Raw genomic sequence first — 17190 nt, forward strand, 5'->3', positions numbered from 1 at the left:
TAAACCAGTCGAACAAGGGTGAACGTGAACTCAGCAAATTCTCTGCAAATAACGATTTGGTGAAATTCGCTGATCAACACTATTTGTTTCAATCATTTTTTTAACCATCATATCCACTTATATCATAAGATCTGCAATGCAACTCTGAATGACAATAGAGGTTTTTCTTCCAACTGCTTTTACAGTGACCCTTTAGTGACCAAACGGTTATTTTTAATTCCTTCTGAAGTTTTTAGAAATGTCATGGCCTTAGTGAAGGTTGTCTAATTTGGCCTCTGCAACTGTCCCCGAGTATGGTCAAATGTTACAGTTTGATACTCAGTTGAGTAAGCATTACTTACCTCCTGGACATTCTCCTTGGCCCGGATATCAGATGGATGCATGAGAGATCCCATGACTTTAACATTGCCGTGAACAACCAGTGCCTCATCTGGTCTATCAGTATTGATCCCAACGCGACCATGGTGAAATACTGTGTCAGGAAGCTGGCCACGTTGCCATAACACATCACTGTCACTTTCAAACTGCCCTGGGTTTGATGCCTGGAAAATAGCAGTTAATTACTAAAGATACTACCTTGCTAACATACACTAAAATAAAATCAATTCATTGATAAAAATGTCAACTTCAAAAGGAAGAAGACACAACTAGTTAATTCAGACTAAAGTCCTCATATCCCACTGCTCAGGACAACTGAGAGTTTTGGTTTCATGGAAATTTTACTATTCCAGCCTACTGGACACCTAAAAATCCATTTATTTTGTTTTTCCATTTTGCCTTTAAAAAAGAGCAACTGGAGAAATCTGTAAAATCACTCGTCCATGACAGTGTCACAGCTTACTGGGTGTTACAAATCTCACAATACTAAAAGATGCTGTACGGTAGTTTTTCCTTCCCCACATTAAGTAAACAGATAAGTAATTCCTAAGGGACCTCGGAAACATGACATACACTGTAGAGTGCTGCCTCACTTTTTATGCTCTGGTTATCATTCTGATTTAAAATACAAGACGAAAGGCAGAGTTGTGAGTAGCAGCAGCAGCAGTGGGATTTAAGATTTCCACAGTGACTACAAGGGGAGGATGCATTGACATGCAGGTTGCTCCTGCCCAACTGAAAAAAGTAACACCTTCAGCAACATAATGAGACCAAGAGCCAACTTTATTATGTCATTAATTACCCCAAATAAGATCAGAAGGATCATGAAGGGGTCTACAAAAGACCTTTAGTGAGTGACCCCTTCATCTTCCCATACAAACTTACAAGGATGCCAAGTAAAGTTATGGTAGTGCTGAGATCTGTTTGGTTGCAACTGCTTAAAGAGTTCTTCACCTACTTAAAGAATTACAAATACGGTATAATACAAACCAAAATGTGTGGAAGAGTGGAACAAAAGGGACTAACAAATCACACTTATCAAAATATTATTTTATGACTGCACTTTCATGTGTAGTAACTCAAAATAATGTTTTCCATCAAATGAAAAGTTCATGGTAACTCATCTGTTAAACTTTCCAAACTGAATGTGGTTCCTTATTTACTGTAAACACCAGTTTTCTATCCTTATATTTGACTTCAAAGTCAAATATAAAGGCATCAAAGGTGCTATATTTATACCTTATATTAAAATAAAAACACTCAACACAATGACCAATGCAAACATGCCTAAAATGTAGTCAGCAGTATAGTATTTAACCATCCATCTATACATTCATCCACTATCACACACCTCTAAATTCAAGGTGCAGGGTACCAGAGCTTATCCCAGCAACACTGAGAGCAAAGTGGGAACCAACACTTTACAGGGTACTAGACCACCACGGTGTATAACACATTTTTTTCATTTACAATTTGTTGGTGGTCCACTTTCTAATGATTTTCTATATTGTCACACTTAGTTCTGACATTATTACAGTATTATGTGTACAAAACATTAAAATCAGTCTATAGATACTGTTTAGTTTTAACAAAACTAAACATTATATTCAAAGTACAGACAAGATGACCAGATTTTTTTGACACCAAATTGGGATGCTGTACAGCTACATCATAGTCAAAAAATGGACAAGGTTATGATATTGATAGTTGGAAGTTGTTATTTGCCAAATGACATCCAGGGAAGGCAAAAAAAAAAGGAATGCTGCAAAGAAACTTAAAACACTTTAAAACACTTTTACTTTCTCAGCATGCGCTTACAGGACAAGGTTTGCCCTAAACTACAAGTAAACTGATTCACAGCTTTGAGGAATAACATTTTGTGTTAGTGTCTAGGAGAGCTGAGGGCTATCCTGGCATCCTCAAGTGCCAAGCAGGTTCTTCTATATCGGATGCACATATCCTACACTCAGTGATACCAGGCTGAATTAGAAATTTCTTTGAGAAATAAAATTAATTAAATTACTCACACAAAAAGTGCACAGAGAAAACAGAAACACATACTGCAGCTGAGGTAAGACTTAAACACATCTTCCTTCATTAATGACGCAGAAGCACTAACTATTATGCCACCATTGTAAGAATCCAAACTACCACATATAAAAAGTATTTTACGCATTTCCTTACTCACATAATGTAGTTGTTTATTGATCAAAATCCAGATTTTATAAATGTTATGGGCACTGCATATCACTGAAGCCTGATAGTGCCTGCACCCAGTATGAAGTAAAAACCAAGTCAGAGAAAAGACTGGGACAATCATCATTTTTGAAACCTTGGGATGTCATCTGGATAAAGAACCATTGTACAATAATATTTGTGAACAGTTACTCCTGGCACCTACGTTTATTTCAGAACATATGTTTTGACATGGGTGCTGGGAAAGAAGAGGTCAGCTCAGACTTTTCTGCACCTTTACACCACCTGACTATCTTACTGTGTGTAGCTCTTCCTTAACGTTGAGCATTTAAGAACCAAACAATGTGACTGAACATAGTTTAAACTATATACAATATCTGATATCCTACATTGTGAAGGAAAGATCAATTTGTTTCACAGTCCTCCTCTGTGTTTGCAGCATATTATGCAGCACTGATCAGCTCCTCCAAGTGTACCTCAACCTTGGTTTCAGTCACAAATCAACATATATATGTAATAGTTTTTATGTACTGATGGCTTTGACTGCAGTAACTCAGGATTGTTGTGAATGCCAATTAATGGTGAAAATAGTGACAGCACAGCAGAGAAATGTCTACTGATTTTGATTTTTAACAAAGTTACAGTGGCACTTCATAGTATCAGATTAAAAGAGGCAGGTCTTCTACACATGACTAAATAATATAAAACTTTCACAGATATTGCATATATGCTTTAGACTTACTCGCACAATGATTCTCTCCGAAATCTGAGCTGCAATAGTGTAACTCTGATTTTGAGACTGAGCTTGAAGCGCTACCACCAACATGAAATACCTGCAAAAAAAAACAATGCAATTTTTGACAGGGAACAATTTTACTGTCCCATTATCATTAAAATATCCCTATAAGTAATATATGAACTGGACATAAACTGAAATACCAAGATCTTGTTTCTTGTGAATCTTTTTTTACATTTATTTTTTTCCAAGCGGTATTCTAAACAGGCTTTCTTCTTTTCTCAAACTAGTTAGACAAAAAATATTTCACCTACTGATGGCCCTTTTTGGGGTAACACTGGATGGAGCACCACATCTTAAAGATCATTCAGTTATTATCACATACACTACATTACTCATATATTTTTCTGCCCAGTTAAAGAAATACACCTTTTCTACTATCAGATACAAAGGAAAAAAACATGTTCTCTATTACTCGAAATTAGAGAAATTGCGCTTTAATCACGTCTCTTACCAAAATACATTTTACTACATTCTACTCAATTTTTGTTCTCATCTGTTTGGTTTGAAAGGGGAATTTAAATGTAATTGTTAGATGCACTAGTTACATAACTGTATCTAGTTTACTTAATTGTAACATGTCAAATTCAATTCATGCTCAAATAAGTAGTGTCTAAGTGAATTAATACGATCACTTTTCTTTCAGCTTCTAAAAAAATGAGCAAAGTCATAAGTAGTGACTCTTCATAGATTAGCACGGTCTTATCTCTCACCTCTGATCTGGGTTAGGTTTGCCCTTTTTCCTCATGTTGTTTGCTGTAGTCTCACTAAAATGAAGCCGTCCTACAGTAACTTTTGTTACCTGCTCAGGAGGAAGAGTAACCCTAAAATAAAGACAAAGCAGAGTGGATTGTGAACAAGAGAATTTCATAAGCACATCCATATTATTGTCCCACCTCCCATGTTGTGATTAGACAGAGGTATGAAACCCTAAAAGAGTGACAGAGGAGTACATTTGCATATTCCACTACTAACCAACAAAATTCTATATGCTTGGATTAATGGTGCCGAGATGCAATACTTACACCACGGGTTTAAATGGCCTTTTGCTTCTGTCTGACTGTGATTGCTCAATATTGATGGTCTGATTCATGGCTTCCAGCTGTTTAATAGACAGAAAAAAAATAGTGTTTTATGAACGACTTTCTCTTCCAAACTCTGCAATTTATTTCAAAACTTAACACTGTCAGTTGCTATGGAGTTTAGAATACATTTGACTACTGTAGCTATAGAAGGAGTCAATTCTGCACTGGAAATTGTATGCATGGTACTATTTCATAATCACATGGCTCTTGAAACACATAGAAGGTTCATAAAGTCAGTGTATATTGCTCAAATGAGGATATCTGCTTAACGTTTACAGCTTCTTTCCTAATGGCTAAAATTTGCAAATGTTCTTTAATTTGTCATTTATTCTGTGGTCACATTATAATATATAGTCTTTGCTTCAATTTTCCTAAAAAAAAAGCTTTTACAAGTTAATTAAATACAATGTCTTTATGGATCTGTATGGTTTGGTCATTCTAGAGTGATACACATATGGTACAACACTGCTTATTTTGAACACCAGCACTTGACTCCCTTTTTCTTTTGCTTTCCAGGATTACTATCAGTACCCACCTCCAATTTCAACCCTTCATTCTTTGCACACCTTATTCACTTTGTCTAAGTGTATGTGTGTGTGTGCATGTTTTTTTTTTACCTTGACACCATTAAGTTTTAGGTAAAAGCAATCAATGCTTTTGAATCCTTCACTTGTCTTGATGTACTTTGGGTCACCCAGCATTCCAATATACACTGTAACTTGGAAATGGTTTTTCTTCTGACACACAAAAGCATCATCAGGTACAGAGAAATTAAATCCTTTGTCAGCATCTACTCGGTAAGTTGGCATTGGCCTAAGAAATAAAAAGGAAAATAAATGATGAGAGGGCAATTAACTTAATGTTCTCAGCCACGTGGTAGCACTAAATAGCAGCTGTCAAACATGTGAACATGGTGATTGTCTTATAGGGACTGATGTGACTATGCACAGGAGGAAGAGAATGGTAGTAGTAGAGTCCTTAACTCAGTTTCGATTTCTGCCGCTAGTGTGGAGGAAAACACTCTGGAACGGGGTCAGTGATATCACTTTCACTTCTTCTGGTTTCATCAGTTAAAAAAAGACCACAACATGAAGCTACCGCAATTAATCAGGGTTAAGTAATGTCGGTCCTGGAGGGCAGCAGTGGCTTCAGGTTTTTGCTCTAACCCAATCGCTCCATGAGAAATCATTCTTTGCTGATGAAGCACATATTGCTCAAGTGACACTGTCCTGCTTCATTTTAGTTGTCTCGCTTATTAAGATTTTGAACCCGTAACTGCTTATTTTAGTCTTAAATGGCTGTATTAATTATTTTAAATGCACCTTATTAGAAATGACAAAGGAACCAGCAGTTCTACATCAAGCTTGTCTCCATTTCCAATCATGTGTATTCATCATTCACTATTTGAGAAGTAATAAGAAGTCAAGCAAAATGCTTGACCTATTATTGGCTATCAAAAAAGATTACAATATGCAAGCTTTTGAGGCAACTCTGGCCCTTCTTCAAGCAAGATGTAATCCTGGGCCTGTGTTGCCTTGAAAGCTTGCATATTGTAATCTTTTTAGTTAGCCAATAAAAGGTATCATTTTGCTTGACTTCTCATTACATTCATAATGGCTAACACGGTACAACATACTAGTACTACAGACTATTTGAGAAGGAAACTGAAGAAAAAGTGAAGAACTGAAAATTACTCATCCGTTTTTGGTTTCAAATCACTTGGATGATACATGAATCATTACAAAGGAAAAAAAAATCTATGATTTAAGAATGAACTGACATGGTAGAGTTAAAACACTAACAAGCCATGAAATTAAATAAGATCTCTCATTGATGAGGATTGGCTTCTAATTAAGCAACTGGGTTGGAACAAAAACCAGCAGCCACTGTGGCTCTCCAGGATCAGAGTTGGCCACCCCTGGTATATCTGTTTGTCTATCCTTTCTGCCCAACCTTCCTGGTGTACAACCCTCTCTCTAAAATCTGTGCCATCTTAAAAGGATTAGTATGACTTAATTCACAAACTTATTTTGTGAAATTCTTTACTACCTTGTTTTATAAATTATTAACTTTATCGCTAAGCCTGCACCCAAAATAACCCTATAGTTATTTTGTAGCATTGTCATTATCAAAACTGAATGTTTAACTGTTTTCATGCTACAACAAGAAAATGCTTAAACTTAACTTAATCCATGACTGCAGCTCTAAGTGGTTTTGGATCTTGCTGCACCACATTTTAGTAATTTAGGTTTGGGATTAGTTGAGTATTCTTAGTTGCTGGCACAAGCTGAACTTTAGCAGAGAACTACAGCTTCCAAACATGTAAGATATTACTTTTTCACTTGTGACAGCTATAATTTTTCTTTGTGCAACCATTTTCACAACTGCAGTAACTATTGTGAAACTGCACTGTCTGCCAAATTCGTTTTTAGAAGATAAGTTCAAACAAGATTCAGTTATTCAGGCTCTCTCGGATAGCTCATTGCTGCCGACATTTGCCTTAGCATTTAAAATTACAAATAACAATGTGCTGTAAAATCAAGTGATTATTTACTTTTCATGTTTTTTTTACATTTTATGTCATTTTGGCCATGTTCTAAAATATCTTTGTTGTGCTCCAAGTGGTATTATTATCATTGCAGTGTTTGCTACTAAACTAACCACCCTTTTTGCTCACACTGAAGTAACGGGAGATGGAGCCTATGCACTTTGCACAGAGAGGACTCAGATGGCTGATACAAGCACAAGAAATTATGGCTCTAAATCACATGCCACAACAGGATAGAACTCTCAGTAGATAGTCAATTATGTCAGAACACAGGGACATCACGAAGTGGGATCTAGCCTCATGTGGGGAGGCAAAATGGGGGGGTGGGGGGATAAAGGGGGGAGAGAAGGAGAGCAGGTTATATCTAATCTATTCTTGTAATCCTTATAATTATAAATATCAATGCAACAATAGGCTAAAATGCAATAACTCATGGGGAATCTTGAAACTAAGATTAAAACTGCCACATTACCAATTAAAACTATAAAATGACATTAAAAACTCAGAATCAATGTCTCCATGATGGGACAGTTAACTTTGTGAGCTGGAATGTTAAAGGCCTGAATCACGAATTAAAGAGAAAGAAAGTATGCTCTCACCTAACAGGCTTAAACGCTAAAATAGTATTTTTACAGGAGACCCACTTACTAACCAAGGATCAGTTCAGACTACAAAAAGACGGGACTGGCCAAATGTTCCATTCTAGCTTTATAAAGAAAACTAGAGGGGTGGGAATTCTCATACATAGAACAGTTCCATTTGTAGCATCAGATGTAGTATCGTACCCTGAAGGGAGATATGTGATGGTCATGGGCAACTTATATAACAGTAAAATGATTTTGATAAATGTTTATGCACCCAATGTTGATGATAAGGAATTCATGCAAAATCTATTTGCATCCATTCCCAATGTGAACACTCATAAAATTATAATGGCTGGGAACTTTGTGTTTTAAATCCACTCTTAGATAGGACTCCTGTGACAGGGGGGACGACATCTAATACTGCAAAGATAATTACACAGTTTTTAAATGATCACAACTGATCAGACCCCTGGAGGTTTCTTAACCCAAATTCAAGAACATATTCATTCTACTCACCAGTGCATTATAGCTACTCAAGTATTGATTATTTTTTTATAGATAATAATTTCCTGCCTACAATTAAATCATGCAAATACGACACAATTGTTATCTCTGATCATGCCCCTCTAGTCTTGGAGCTAAAATCATTAAGTCCCTCACACTCACCTCACAGATGGCGTCTTAACCCTCTTTTATTGGCAGACGAGAACTGCACAGAATTTATATCCAAATAAATCAGCTTCTTCCTAGAGACAAACACGTCCACAGAGGTTTCTGCAGGAACACTCTGGGAAACTCTAAAGGCCTTCTTAAGAGGACAGATTATTTCATATCTTTCCCACAGAAATAAATTAGAAACCAAGAAAGTGTCAGAGCTAAGAAGTGAAATTACTAGAATAGATGAAGAACAAGCCAGGCGTCCAAATGAAGTTCTCCACAGGAAAAGGCAGGCCCTGCATACAGAACTTAACATCTTAACAACTAAAGAAACTGAACAACTTATTTATAAGTCTAGACAGCATTACTATGAACACGGAGAAAAAGCTAATAAGCTTTTAGCTCAACAAATTCACAAACAAGAAGTTCACAATGCAATACCAGTAATCACCAACAAGAATGGAGAAGAAATTATTGACCATAATAATATAATGCACACATTTAGAGATTATTATAAGTCTTTATATTCTACTGAGCCCAAAGAAAACAACACACAATCTAATGCATTTCTGGATACATCACAGATACCACAAATAGATGCTTTAAGTGCTGAGGAACTGGATAAACCTCTAACGCTAACAGAATTACTAGACGCTATAAAGTCACTACAAAGCGGGAAATCATCAGGCCCTGATGGTTACCCCATAGAATTTTATAAGAAATTCTCCACTCAGCTAGCTCCCCTCTTATTGGCAACATTTACAGAAGCTAGAGACAACCAAATACTACCTCAAACATTTTGACAAGCATTAATCACCGTCTTTCCTAAACAAAATAAGGACTTGTTACAATGTGCATCATACAGACCAATTTCACTCCTGAATAATGATGTTAAGATACTCTCAAAAATCCTAGCTAGAAGGATGGAGAAAGTGCTGCCCTCCGTAATATCACAAGATCAAACTGGATTTATTAAAGGCCGACACCTATCTTCCAATCTCCGACGCTTGTTTAATGTTATATATTCACCAGCAAAATCAAACACCCCAGAGATATTACTATCATTATACGCAGAAAAAGCATTTGATATGATTGAATGGAATTACCTTTTCACTGCATTGGAGAAATTTGGGTTTGGCCCGAATATTTGTGCATGGATCAAACTACTGTATACCAATCCAGAAGCTTCAGTTTGTATTAATAACATTTGCTCAGACTACTTTAAACTAGAACATGGTTCCAGACAAGGATGTCCCTTGTCGCCACTGTTGTTTGCAATCGGTATTGAACCACTGGCGGTTCACTGCCGAAATTCTTATAAGATAAAGGGGATTGTCAGAGAAGGACTGGAACAGAAAATTTCTCTATATGCAGATGATATGGTCTTATATACTGTATATCAGACCCAGAAAACACTGTCCCTGTTGTTTTAACAGCACTAACAGAATTTCAAAAGATATCTGGTCTTAGAATTAATCTGAATAAAAGTATACTCTTTCCAGTGAATTCACAAGCATATAATATTAGATTAGACACCCTACCTTTTACCATAGCAGATCAGTTTAAATACCTAGGGGTAAATATCACAAGTAAACATAAAGCTCTTTATCAACAAAATTTTGGCGTCTGTATGGAAAAAATTAAGCAAGACTTGCATAGATGGTCAACCCTTCATCTCACTCTAGCTGGAAGAATTAACATTGTTAAGATGAATATCCTTCCTAAACTTCTCTTTTTATTTCAAAACATTCCAATATATATCAATAAATCATTTTTTAAACAGTTAGATTCAACAATAACCTCATTTATTTGGAACTCAAAACACCCACGTATCCGAAGAGCGACCCTACAAAGACCTCAGGCAGAAGGTGGCATGGCTTTACCTAATTTTCAGTTTTATTACTGGGCAGCAAACATACAAGCCATAAAAACCTGGACACAAATAAATGAACATGCACAGGCTTGGTCCGCAATAGAAGTAAAATCCTGTAGTACTTCTTTATATTCCCTGCTCTGCTCTCAAATAAATGAAAGCTATCGCAAATATACTAATAACCCAATTGTGCTTTACTCACTCAGAATATGGAACCAAATTAGAAAGCATTTTAAGATGGAAAATCTTTTATCAGTGGCACCTCTGCAAGAGAGCCACCTCTTTCAACCTTCGCAAGTATATCCAGTTTTTAATACCTGGAAAAGTTTTGGGATTAAAATGCTCAGAGATCTTTATATAGACAACATATTTACATCTTTTGAACAATTACGTTCAAAATTCAACCTCCCAGCTACACATTTCTTTTACTATCTTCAAATTAGAAATTTTGTTAAACAGAAATTGCCCGATTTCCCCCACTTTGCACCCTCCACAATGCTGGAAAAAATACTGCTCAATTTCGAGGAAATAAACACTATTTCCGCAATATATAAAATCTTATTAGAGTCCCTACCTTTCAAAGATCCAAGAGGACATTGGGAAGAAGATCTCTTAATCAATATATCAGAAAAGGAGTGGAAGGTAGCAAAGGAGAGAATTCACTCGAGTTCTATATGCGCAAAGCATAGAATTATTCAACTAAAAATTATATATCGAGCTCATCTGTCTTGCTTAAAACTGTCCAAAATGTTTCCAGGGCAGGATCCAACCTGCGAACGCTGCAACCAAGCTCCTGCCTCACTGGGTCACATGTTCTGGGCCTGCACCAAACTAACATCATTTTGGACAAAAATTTTTAAGTGCCTTTCAGACAGCCTTGGTATCACAATCCCTCCTAACCCATTAACAGCTGTGTTTGGTGTTCTTCCAGATGGACTTGAATTGGAGAAGGACAAGCAAACGGTGATTTCATTCACTACACTTTTGGCACACAGACTTATTTTGTTAAATTGGAAGAATCCTAATTCTCCTCTTATAAGTCAGTGGGAAACCGATGTTTTATATTATTTGAAATTGGAAAAAATCAAATTCTCAGTTAGAGGATCTGTACAAAATTTTTTCAAAACCTGGCAGGATTTAATCAATATTATTTTAGAATAAGAGAAATAACTATTACCGCATTTAACTCCCTTCTCCATCTCTTATTTACATATATATTTACTTCTCCCTTTCCTTTGTTTAATGTTGCCTTATTAAAAAGCCTTAAGCAATTTTCCTTTAGCTAAGCTCTCCTTCTCAGGGGTGGGGCTTGATTTGTCTTCAATTTTGTTGGGTTATAAATTGATCTGTTTGTATGGAATGATTACAATGAAAATTAATAAAATAAAAATATATATTAAAAAAAAAAAAAAAAAAAAGAATTGTGAAAAAGCCTAACTTTTTGAAAGTTAACCATTCAGCTACAGTATCATCCATGCTCATGAAAATTCATAACATCAAGGCATGCCTCCTTGAAAACTTGCACAGAGAAACTGGAGAATCTGTGCCTTCTACTACTGTTGAACACTGGAGTGACAAGATTGACACTATGGGTTCTGTAGAGTTTTCAATGTTTTATGTTTTTAAGATCCTTCCTAAATGCAAATTTAATGCCTCCTTCCATGGCACCATTCTCTTGAAGCCTGACCTTTTTAATAGTCTTGTTTTTACTGTTATTGACACTAGCAGATCTGTAATTCTTAATGTGTGCTGCTATTGGCAAGAGAAGTGACCATCACTCTTTGAGCTGGCTGTATCTCTGCCTTTAATCATCAGCTTTTGCTAGATTCTACTGTGTGTCCTATTATCTAAACACCACCACACTACATCCCACTGACTTTTCTTGAGAAAGTATCAGCTGGGCTTCAAAGCCTCCTATCAGCTGGAATTACAGAACCTGTTAATGTTGATCCATGAATTTCCAGCATGGTTGATGCAAAAATGTCAGAAGTTCTATGGGCACTAAATAAGGCAGTTACACTCTGCCTATATCCAGTAATATGTTTGCAAAGTTAGACCCTCCATCAGTGATATCTACAAGTTTTCTACTCCAACCTAGCAGTTAAGGACTCACTGCATTTGCCACTTATATTGGTGTTTTCAATACATTAGAATGCCATTTGTCCTCAATACTGACTCAGGTTGTTTTCAAAAGATTGTGTCTACCATTTTGCAGGAAGTTTAGGGGTGGTCATTTGATGATACAGATCATTGTACCACATCCTCTACCCATGATGACCATCTCCACAGAGAATTTTCTGCATTGCCCAGACATAATCTCACTCTTAGTGTTGATTAATGTGTATCTGTTTCATCTTTACTTGAATTTGTAGGTTTCTGATTGTCGGTAGATGGTTTATATTCATTCAAGTCTAACGTAAATGCAATTAAAAGAAACGGGTATAATAATAATAACTATTATTCTTTGCATTTATGTAGCGCTTTTCCCTCTGTTGCCACACTGTACTCACCTGTGATACATCTGGAGCTGCTCATAGGGCTGTTCTGTCTCAGATTTAGAATGGGATATAGAAACCTAACACATTTACTTCTAGAGATCTTCAGGTCAACAAAAATAATGGCATGAGGATTTGGGATGTATCTAGTCTTGTGAACATTAGTGTATGCATTATATCTGTATTGTTGTATGTTTACTCTAAGAGATGACCACAATGTCCTCAATGTCCTATTGGCAACATTAGCTTCTGGCCACAGACCACTCAGTCTGCACCCACTAGTCTTAGCATCTCCAGCTGTACAATTTTAAACTACTCAGCTTTGTACCTTCATCAGGCAAGACCTATTCAACTATGTCCTAAGCTGATATGAATTCATCCTGTCAAGTATAAATTAGCTTGCTGGAATGGCAGATGCATGGTATATGGGCTCTGCACTGTAGTCCCAAGGTCTTCCCGACATCATGTTTTAGCTATGGCACATGAGGGCTATTCGGGTGTAGTGTATGTTACAAACAACAATGTTGAGATCTCATATGCATACATAGGATCCTGAGGTTTTGTCATTTCCAGAGGAGCCCAAATACGGACTTGACTAGTCCAATTCAAAGACTTTGCAGCTTATTTTCACACTTGAAGGAATTTTATACGGCAGTACAGTAACTTCTGTAATATTTTAACGGATACCCTGTGCATCTCATTTGGCAGAGGAACATTTGGTGGAAGAAAGGTAAAATGTTATATTTGCAGCATTTATAGTTTACAGAAGTGTGCGTTTGTTTTCTGTTCACCATTTGTGGCTTTTAGAAGAGTTTTGTCAGGAAGAGAGTTAGAAGAATAAATGCCACTGACAAATAAACTGCTCTTAGCCACAGATGGTGTCTTAAGGGCAAGTCTTAATTTAACTCCAGAAAATGTACACACAATCATTCTAGGAACCAACCTACAGTGGGATAAAGTTTTGTGTGTTATCCCACAAGTAAGCAAATAATTAACGTTAATAGTGTACCTATGTTTGGTAAGTATGGTGTGCAATTTACTTATAAGCCTGTTTTAATAATTAAAATCAGAGTCACTTTACTGATTGTTGTATAAGTTTTCTGAACATATTTTCAGCTATACTGAACATCAGCATAGTGAAGGCTACACAAGCTGGTAAACACTGACAAAAGAATTTAAAAAAGACTTCTCTCTTTGGCAGCACAAGACCAAAGGTCATCTCATAATGCTAGTGTCATGCTGAGATACAGCTTCCTGGGGAAGCCAACTAATATTGCAGCGGTTCACTGGTGCATATAGTGCTTAAAGAGGCACTATAATTTCACACCAGGACTCCAGTTGCTTAGCATAATGTTTTGCAGTGTTTGCTATATACTTGATTGAAGATCTTAGTAAACATTGGTATATATAAAGATTCTATGTATCAGCAAATAGCATGCTTTTTAAAGAATGTTAGTTATCATTTTCATTAAAAACTTGTTGCATTCATGTATGAACAAATGAAAAAGCTTATTTAAGTGAAGATCACTGTTGTAAGCTACAGTTTGATTAAATTCTTCCTGTTGAGTCAGAAAGGTTGTAGCTCTGATAATCAATGGCTACCTAGGTGTCTGACAGTTATTGGACTATTTCCTTCTGGGAATCCTTGAAAGACAAAATTGTGTGTACATACCATGCATTCCAGTGTACCTTTAAAAAATACATATCAGAAGTGAAAAAAACTTAAACTGTAGATTTTGCAAGCAAAGTGAATGTACACCCTTTATACCATTCCGCATTGCATTCATGTTGTGAATTTGCTTACTGCCCCAAATCACGAAAAGTGTTAGGGTTGAATATTTCAACTAAACAATCTCATCTATTATGAATATCTACTCATCCCACTTTCTGAACCCAGCTTTTCCAACAGAAGGTAGAAAGGAGCCAGAGCTTTTCTTCATGGAACTGGGCTCAAGGCTGTAACCCACTATGCATGGAATGCCAGCCACCTCGGACAATGAGAGGCATCACTTAACATAACATGCATGTTGTTTGCAATGAGGAGGGCAACTGGGAGAAAGTGCACACTGTATAGTGACAGAGAGTAAGCTGGCAGTAGCCAGACAGCAGTGCTAACCACTATACTACAACAATATCTACTTAATAAATTAATAAACCCAAAAAAATGACTGAATTAAATAACAGTAACATTTGTATTCTATACTTCTACATAGCACATTATACTTCATGAAGTTTCAATTAGAAAATCTGCCAAGCAACTGCAGCATTATTAAATTGATATATTTTTATTGTGTCAAGGTTGGTCTATACTGCATCTTTTTAAAGTCACACAGATGACAACTGATTTTTATAGAGTTCACATTATATCATTAGACATTAATAGAATTTTACAGACAGGTTCAGTTTGTTTTAAGTACTTTCTGCTAAGGTTCCTGGAAGTTGAAATGGTAGAAAAACCTTTCTGTTTGAATGGCATTTTGCACAGCTGGTGTAAATCTTTGTACAAGATGGATGGACAGGTTTCCATGGAAACTATCCAAACAGACAAGCCGTGCCAAAGAAATGTGACACCGTGCAATCAGACGAGCTTAATGTTTATTAGAACTGTAGAAATTTCACATATGCTGAACAAAGGTAATTCCCAGAGAATATGTGAGATCTGGTCAAACAATTAATGGAGACAACCTCCACGGCCCAAATATTGCTCTATATTTGTGCAATATGATTGGTCCTGAAGCAACAAACATGTACTACAAATGGATGTCCAAAAACTGCAGAGGCACATGGCCATCTCATCAAATGGGGTAATGTCTAATCAATGTTGATTTTCAAAAAAATAAAGATCTTTGTCAGGGCATGTAAAGATTCAGTTTAATTATTCTTTTAAAAACAAACTTCTATGTATATGCCCAGCATACAATACACTACTATTCAAATAAAACACAAAAGTAGTTGCCAGAAACACACAAAGCACAATAATTAAACTCAGAAACACACAACACTCCAACTCTGACAGGACAAATCCTTTCCAAGTAAGATACGGTAACTTGATCAAAAAAGCAGCGACACCAAGAGAAAAGAGGAAGTAAATGGGAAAGACTTAACAAGAGCCAATCAAAATGGCTTTTTTTAAAAAAAAGTACATCACTATGATCAAGTGTTGCTAAAAAGGTACTGACATCAAAACATATTTTCCAAAGAGATGAAGTATGGTTTCCTTTACAGAGAAATACTTGAATTCATCAGTTTTGCACAGAAGTTGAGTAAGAGTTGATCAGTTACTTGCAATTAACAGTAACTCCCATCAGATAAATACAGAAAGCCACACCATTTGTGCCAGCTTGTTTGCGTAGTGGAAACATGGTGTTTATAAGGATCCATTACCTGTTGGATACTAATGTTCTCCCCTTCTAACAGGAAAAATGACATTGGGAGATAGAAGAGAAAGACCAAAAGAGTGGAGGGTTTACAAAGGATGACAGAAAGGTTTTTAAGGGTGTTGTTAAAACTAAGACTGGGAAAGTTAATGCATTAATTTTTGTGATTTATGTGGACTGTTTAATGCGTTGAAAAAAAGCTGTCACCATCTGGGCCGGCAACAAGGCAAACACCTCAGGCAGTGCTTTGGTTAGGGTGGCATTTTCATGTAATTTTTTTTTTTTTTCATTACAAAACAATAATACTGTAATGATCTTAATGAAGACGCAGAGGGCCATGGGGCTAGACAGCAACTGAGCACTGTGCTTGTCGAAGGTGCAGTGCGATATGCTAATGAAACACCTCAGTTGCATATGGTGCTCTGGCTCTGCAGATGGATATTATTGGAAGAAAGGGTGGAAGATGCTGGAAGGCGTGCTCATTTTGTCAGTGCTGGGGACGGAGAGTAGGAGAACACAGTGTGCAGTAGAGGCATGTGTGGGGACGAGAAGGAGCAGCACGGTAGGTGGTAACAATGCAGAATGAACAATCTAGTAGAGGGGAATGAGAGTCAAAGAGCAGCATGCTTCAGGGGCAGTGACACTGAAGCAGAAGACAAGTAGTGTAAAAGAATGGAATGAGTCTGATTGTAAGTAGAAAAGTTGAGACATCTCCCACGGCTAGAACAGTGGGCGTTTAGCTGGGAAGTAATCAATTAAAGCTCATCAGTTTCAAATTCCTGAAATGTGTACTGGTGTTGTTCCTCTCTAACTGATTATGTATGTTACAATACAAATAAATTAAATGTATGCCTAAAGAATTACATACACATCCAGTACCGTATTCATATATTACTTTTAAAAATGTTATGTTTCTGTAAGAAGATCAAATCAAAGTCGTATCACAGAATTGCTAAATAAGTTATCTTTGAGTGATACTAAAACCAAAATAAGCCTCGAGTATCTCTGTATTTAACTTGCCAGCTTACTGACCTACTATAACAACAAAATTCTACTAAATGGAAGTGTAATGATTATCCCTACCCATGTTTAAGTTTGTAGTATCTTTGCTAATTTATGCAAAGAATGCAATATAACCATCCAAGTAATGCACAGTGTCAGTTTTTAAACAAGACATCACAGATCTTTTTTAGTATGCCAG

At 36.5% G+C, this 17190-nt stretch overlaps 1 protein-coding gene across 5 annotated transcripts in view; it reads right to left on the reverse strand.

The window, feature by feature from the left end:
- The window catches only part of myrf (myelin regulatory factor), a 161345-nt gene that overhangs the window by 29776 nt on the left and 114379 nt on the right, over window positions 1-17190 (reverse strand). For all 5 annotated transcript variants that reach the window (XM_051923745.1, XM_051923744.1, XM_051923746.1 and 2 more), the window contains 5 exons: window positions 5073-5268; window positions 4396-4472; window positions 4084-4194; window positions 3317-3407; window positions 342-542 (listed from right to left, as the gene is read on the reverse strand). In XM_051923745.1, the coding sequence (XP_051779705.1) occupies window positions 342-542; window positions 3317-3407; window positions 4084-4194; window positions 4396-4472; window positions 5073-5268 (676 nt within the window). The remainder of the gene's footprint in view (window positions 1-341; window positions 543-3316; window positions 3408-4083; window positions 4195-4395; window positions 4473-5072; window positions 5269-17190) is intronic.

Source organism: Erpetoichthys calabaricus, chromosome 2 (assembly GCF_900747795.2).
Source record: "Erpetoichthys calabaricus chromosome 2, fErpCal1.3, whole genome shotgun sequence".
Classification (NCBI taxonomy): domain Eukaryota; kingdom Metazoa; phylum Chordata; class Cladistia; order Polypteriformes; family Polypteridae; genus Erpetoichthys; species Erpetoichthys calabaricus.